This window comes from Plectrocnemia conspersa, unplaced genomic scaffold, assembly GCF_051122295.1.
Source record: "Plectrocnemia conspersa isolate PC_06_02 unplaced genomic scaffold, ASM5112229v1 ptg000009l, whole genome shotgun sequence".
NCBI classification, from domain to species: Eukaryota; Metazoa; Arthropoda; class Insecta; order Trichoptera; family Polycentropodidae; genus Plectrocnemia; species Plectrocnemia conspersa.
The window spans coordinates 18,671,820-18,678,664 of NW_028277173.1; the positions used below are offsets into that span (position 1 = coordinate 18,671,820).

The window sequence follows — 6,845 nt, forward strand, 5'->3', positions numbered from 1 at the left end:
GTATATTTTTTAACCTTTAACTGCCACTCGCTTTAATCACTACCTACTTGATTTTATATTATTAATAATAATAAATTACTATACCAGAAGAATTTTTTATTAAAAAAAATATCCAGGCAGTTAGCGGTTTTTATAGACTTATGGCAAGAGATTTGGCGTCTGATAAATCAGGTTATATTTTTATTGAAACATATAACTGGGTTTATTAGAATCTCATCAGAAATGCATTGACTTCATACATCAGTAACATATATTTAAATTTAAGTGCCAATATTTCATAAACCATCAATGTTTTTATGTAGCATCAAGGATTTAAGAAATATTGACATTCAAAGTATTGATGGTTTAATGGGTCACTTTAGGTATTTGTTTACTCATTTATATTGTGTGACTTAAATGATGCTATGGGTAATATATAGTGACTCTTAATATCTTATTTTTATTTTATAATAAAAAATCCTTCAAATATATAATAAAACAGAAGATTAAAGCTGTTACTGTTATTAAAACTTTGAAATATTCAGTAGTCTATTATGAAATTATAATCGAGATAGAAATAACTCGTGAAAAGTTGTAAAGTTGTAAAGTAAAATCTTGATTTTAATAATATTTATATTTTGTCATATTGTTACAAAACTGGTAAAGTAATAATTATTAAAATGTACAGTCTTTTCCGATTGCAGTGAAATTACTATACACGTTCGTACATCTTGGAGCTTAGTGAAAATAATTAAGTACAATCTCATTAGACACTTTTAATTTCAATTTATTATAAATTTTTATACATTTAATGAAGAATTAGTTATACAGACATTATTTTGATAAATTACCATAGTAATTGAAAGGATTGTTTTAAATATGAACTATAATTATGTCCTGATAAAAATATAGTAAAAAATCATAATTCAAAACTTTTCTTTATGTGAAATATTTATACAAGAACGATATGAGAAATTCAATATCATAATGGTCAGATTCATCTATGTCACGTTCATATATTCATGCGCTTAATCATCTCGATGTTTTTAGCGTTTATAATGTGCGTTTGTATGTGTGTTAGATTTTGTTTTATGTCCTTTGACACTTTGTCATTCTGCATCACTGTCTCTGTTTGTTCTTTATTTTTATTTTTGAATTTTTACTCACGATGTTTTACTGTTGTTCAATAGTGTTTTTATTCTTCATTCTTAGATATACATATGTTCGTAATATAAAAAAACAACAAGATTAACATATTATTGTACAGATATATATGTGCATATATACTAAAAATTGCGTCTGTCGATTCTTTAAATATCCAAAAATAATAAGTCAAAGTTTTTAGGGGTTAACAAAATTCTAAAGAAAATGAAATTGAGACTTTATGAATTTTTATTATTATATATAAAGTAAGGTAAATAACCCTTCAAAATAAAACTTTTGTCTGTGTTTTTCACTCATAAAAATAGTAATTATTTTGTATATATTTAATAGTATATAAGCATATATATTAGCAATCAAGAGAGTGTACATTTACTGTAATATACACATAATACATTTACATCGAAAAAATAATAAACATTCGTAACACATTAAATTTATGTACTCACCACAATCAGCGACAAATTATATATAAATAAAAAACCGTTAAAATATAACTTTTTAAAAAGAATTTGCATGTTAATACTGTTAATTACTATAAGATATTGGACCTGTTTTCTCAAATTTCTTATTCCGGCATTTACATAAATTTATAGTATGCTATTTATATTTTAGTACATACAGAAAGTGACTTTTTTTACAAACACTTAAATGGTAATGTTTTAAAATATTTAAGAAGTAGTAGATTTAATTAAACGGCTTTTAATTTGAAAGCTACATTTGAATTTATATCTTCTATGTTTTAAAATAGTTGAAATAGTTGAGTGATTGATCCAAAAAGTGCGGTTTTTTACAAAAAACTATTTAATAATTGGTACAGAATGGTATTGTTTTAATCTCATTTGAAATCTTATGCCACAATTTAAAAAATATTTGCAAAAACTGCATTTATGTGTCTTGATACAAAAACAATTAATGTCAACAATACTGATTTTTGATTAGAAATATCATTTTATTATTTTTTTCTTATATTTCTTAGTAAGTTAGATTAGATTATGGGTACATATTTTATGTAGTATTTAGATCGTTTTTTTCTGTTTTTCTTACTGGTTGATATTTTTACATATTTTTTCTACAAATTGCCAGCTATCTTAAACAGGTAAATGGTTATTAAATTATATTAGAACTATGAACATTTTGTTTAAATTAATTATAAAAGTAAATAAGTTATGCTTTAATTGATATTTTGTTAACAATATAAGTCTAACACATGTCTGAAATATATCTATAAGCTTAAAGTATTATTCTAGGTCAAGAAAATATTTATAAAATATTGTAACCATTTAATTCTGACTAGATTTTAATAAACATTAGTAAATGAAATATTATTTTTTTACGAATTGCGTAAAAATTTCATTGTTATTTTGTCTTAGTCTTTTTTACATCCACATCTTTAAGGTATTATTCTAGGTTAAAAGATAATTTAAAAAATCATTATTTTACTTCGTTCAGTTTATTATATTTTATTATTGACAAGTTATATGTTATTGAACCTAGAAGAGTTATTGTATTATTTTTTGAACCTATTTCAATATTGAAAATGTAATAAATTTGCATATTTTTAGCACACACACATCTTTTTCTTATTTTTTAATTGATACACGTAAAGGGTTTGCATCAATATAAATGAATTGACATGTATGTTATGTTATAGAAATTTAATTTTTAATGTTTTTTCTCTAGATCTTTAAATTCCATATAAACTGACCACATTTTTATTTCTGATAAAATGAATTATACTATATATTGTTATTAAAATTATTTTATATGGGTATTTATATTCTATATATTACGTTGCAATAAATAGAGTTTGATTTTTATTGTTTTGAAAATATGTGAAGCTATATGGTTTATTGAATTATTAAAAAAGTGACATTGGTTGTTCTGATATCAAGCCATAAGTTTTGAAAATAATATAATTAGTCGGTTAAAGGAATATTTTATGAGAAAGGTCCAACGTCTAATAATTACTGTTCTAAATGTTATTTTTTAATTTTATTTCTTAAGGAGTCATTAGGACAATGCTGCAGTCAAGGTTTCTCATCAGTGCTATTTTTCAATGAAAATATATATTATGAATTTAAAATATTTCATATCCATCTGTAGGTAGAAGATACAACTTCTAAGCACACCACCCAGCACACCCACAAGGCCGGCCACGCACCTGGCATGATTAAGGCCAAAGAAGGTCATGTAGGCCAAAGACTGAGCGTGACAGTGTCGGCAATCAAGCTAGCTGCTAGTGGAAGACTGGCACTGACTTGTCTAGCTACTATACCTGCTTATCGTGGTCCAGCGGGAAGATATGCAGATGCAAAGAATCACACAGTTATAGGTAAGTTCTTAGTTTGCATATTATGATCATATGAAGATATTAATAATATCGTATTTAAAATATAAAAATCAATAACAATGTGCTGGAAGATTTTGCCACAAATATTCATCGCATTTCAATATTAGTATTATATATCAAAAGTATTTGTAAAATAAGTTTGTTATACGGCGTAATAATATTCCTGATTGGATTTTATTTAAAAATAAAGATTGACTAATGTATTATTTTAAAATTGAATTAAATTAATAAATATTGTAGTTGACGTCGTCGTGGCCGAAGAACTGGAACCGGAACCGACTGAAGCCGCTCTGGATTCTGGATGTGAAACGACTGCCGTGACGTCTATGTTTCTTATATTTTTTTCGCTAGTAAACAATCCAATCAGTAGGTATTTACTATTCGCGAATAATTAACATAAATCGATCTGGCTCTGTGATGCTGTTAACTATTCTCTTAATGAAAAAATATTAGTAACGACGAAATGATCACTCGAATTGTAACATCTAACCTTTCTCCAATAACATGTCATATAATCGCAGAAAATTAAGGTCAAATGTGATATGTTTGTGTCAATATAATATTATATAAAAAAAATGTGCGTGTACATAACAAGTCAGATGATTCGAGGTGAAAAAAAATATATGGCATACCGTAAACATGCCGTATATATTTTGTATCTGAAAGATGAAAAAAGCTATTTTCAGCTATATTTTGAATTAGATAGTGTATACTACGATATGTACTGAAAAAATAATATTTTTCTCGACGTATACCATTAAAAAAAATAACCAACAATATGTCAATTTTTCTCTATATGTGTATATGTATGTAACATGCATGTTATTTTTCAATTATTACGAATCACTGTCCAATCGACGTATTATTTAAATCGCCACCACTATTGATATGAAAACTTGTCTTCCAAGTAGTTCTTTGATTGTTTAAGTTTTAGTTAGATATCATACAATTTCGCCTATGATTAATTTAACTAATGTACGTGTAGTTATGAGTCGGCACTCGTTTAAAAAAATATATTTCGTACATTTCAATTTCAAGTAAAACACTGACAATCAGCTTTTATAAAATTTTACAATAAACAACAGTATTTATTATACACCGCTCAGAATACCTTCAATTAAAAATATATATTAAATTCAGTCTGTCATGTTTAAAAAAAATGATACTATATTAATTTGCTATTCGCGATTTTACTATTTAGTTGTTGACATAGAATCAATAGAACACAAATAAATAAAAAAAAGGTATTATAAAAATGTTTTATTTTAGTATTTGACGAATACTGTCGTATATATATTATATATATATATATTCTTTTTATGTATTATATGAATATTTTGCATATAAATGATGACATAAGAATTTTAAAACATTTACAATTGATTTTTTAATGAAATTTATAATAAACAGTTTCATATACAATTTAATTTTAAAATGCTAGTAGTTTACAGAATGTTAAAAATTGATAATACATATAAAAATATCAAACCAACATAAATAAGTTAATTAGAAATAAATTTAAAAAATCATAAAAAAAATTATAAAAACAGTTTTTTGACATTAAATATAAGTTACCTATTACTATTACTAGTATTTTCAGTCCAAAATCATTTATTTTAACTGCAGTAAAATCACGTTTAAATAAAAATACAGATTATCAAAAACTGACGTTACTCTATTTATTTTTATATTCTAGTTACGAAATGGATATTGCTATTTTTCGGATTTTGCCTCAATGTAAAAATCCTCTATTGTAAAAAAATATGGTTAAAAAAAACATATATAGTTCTAAAACGGAGCTTTCCTCAGCTTTAAATATAATATGTGATTGACAACTCGTAAATATACTCTTGTATCATATTATTTAAAATTGATAAAATTAATGAAAAAATCCTACAGTATGAGTTTATTTACTACAATTCATTAACCATAAACTATTTTATTATTTTATATTATTAAAAATAAAAATAATAAATACAATAAAAACTTAGTTATTATTTCATCGCAGTTTAACTTTTCAATACATTTAGAATTATTAATAAATTTTATTTTAACCGTGCTTAACACAGTAAAGAGAACTATGTATTAAATACATATAATATTAAGAATACAGCTTCCTGCAAATCTAAAAATGCATAAAAAGAAGCAATATATAAATATTAAATCGTCAAATACTATAATTAAATATTTAAAAAAAATGGTATGATATAGTGTTTTAGATCTATACACAATAAAAACAATACTAAATTATGTAAAATGATTATTATTAACCATTTACAAGTTATTAGAAGCATACATATATCGTTCATTAATTTTTCTTTGCAGCAAAAGTATTTATTTTGTAAATTTATCTCTTTTTAAACGTCATCGATGTGTAAAAAAGCTTAAATGTATTATATTATGATATAAAGAAAATAAATGACGAACCGAATTTAGTGGTAATTAATTGTTATTGTGCCTAAAAGCAAAGATGAGTATGACGAGTAAGGAATATAAATTCTATTTTGAATATTTTCACAAAATACGCTAGAGTTGTGCGTGGTGGAGCTTTTTCGGCTTCTAATTTCGATTTCCAGTAATTATATGAAATAAAACAATAAAAAATCTTCATCGTATATTATATAATATAATATGAAAAAATATGAGCGCACGTGTACATAAGTATATAATTACTGGACTAATTACCATCTTGACCATACTTGTTCATATAAATTTAATGAAAAAAAGGGGAAAACTACTTATGCCAACTGTGTATTTAATTTAAATTATGAATTCGCTATATATGTAATATTATTAATATAAATGATAAATATAATTATATAATAAAACATGCCAATAAAACGGCACTTGATGTCTTCCTTAAATTTAATTAGATAAACGACTAAACTATAAGGGTAGATAATTGTATTATAGTACGTGAAGCAAAGCCTATTTATTGTGTTGTTTAAAATTAATGTATATTATATATACAGTTTCATAATGACATGAGACTATGTATATAAAAATTATGTATTTTGACATCTCGGTGTATATATTATGAAGCGCATATTAGCCTTCTTATGTTGTGATTCATTTTACGTAATTGATTGGTGAAGAAAATGTAAGATAGTCTAAACGTAGGTACGTTTATTATTATTATTATTATCATTGTATATTTGTATATTAAATAAGGCTTTGATATTTGATTTTTGGGCCATACTGTGAACTTACAAAGACTTCTAGGTAACATCGTCGGTGAACAATCTATGGAACAATTAGATTTTAGATATTGTGTCTTTCTCGGTTTGGGTTGTATGGATTCGCTATTGAGCATTTATTATTATGTATTAATTTTAACGAATTTTAAAAATTC

The 6,845-nt window shown here is 24.4% G+C and overlaps 1 protein-coding gene across 3 annotated transcripts in view; it reads left to right on the forward strand.

Moving 5' to 3' along the window:
• The window catches only part of LOC148232133 (uncharacterized), a 49,020-nt gene extending 44,284 nt beyond the window's left edge, over positions 1-4,736 (forward strand). For 2 of the 3 annotated variants that reach the window (XM_088192339.1, XM_088192338.1), the window contains 2 exons: positions 3,247-3,475; positions 3,734-4,705. In XM_088192339.1, coding sequence (XP_088048465.1) covers positions 3,247-3,475; positions 3,734-3,888 — 384 coding nt within the window. In that variant the 3' untranslated portion in view covers positions 3,889-4,705. Of the gene's footprint in view, positions 1-3,246; positions 3,476-3,733 lie in introns of all 3 variants that reach the window. The other variant, XM_088192340.1, reaches the window with a different exon arrangement.
• The last annotated feature ends 2,109 nt before the right edge of the window (positions 4,737-6,845 follow it).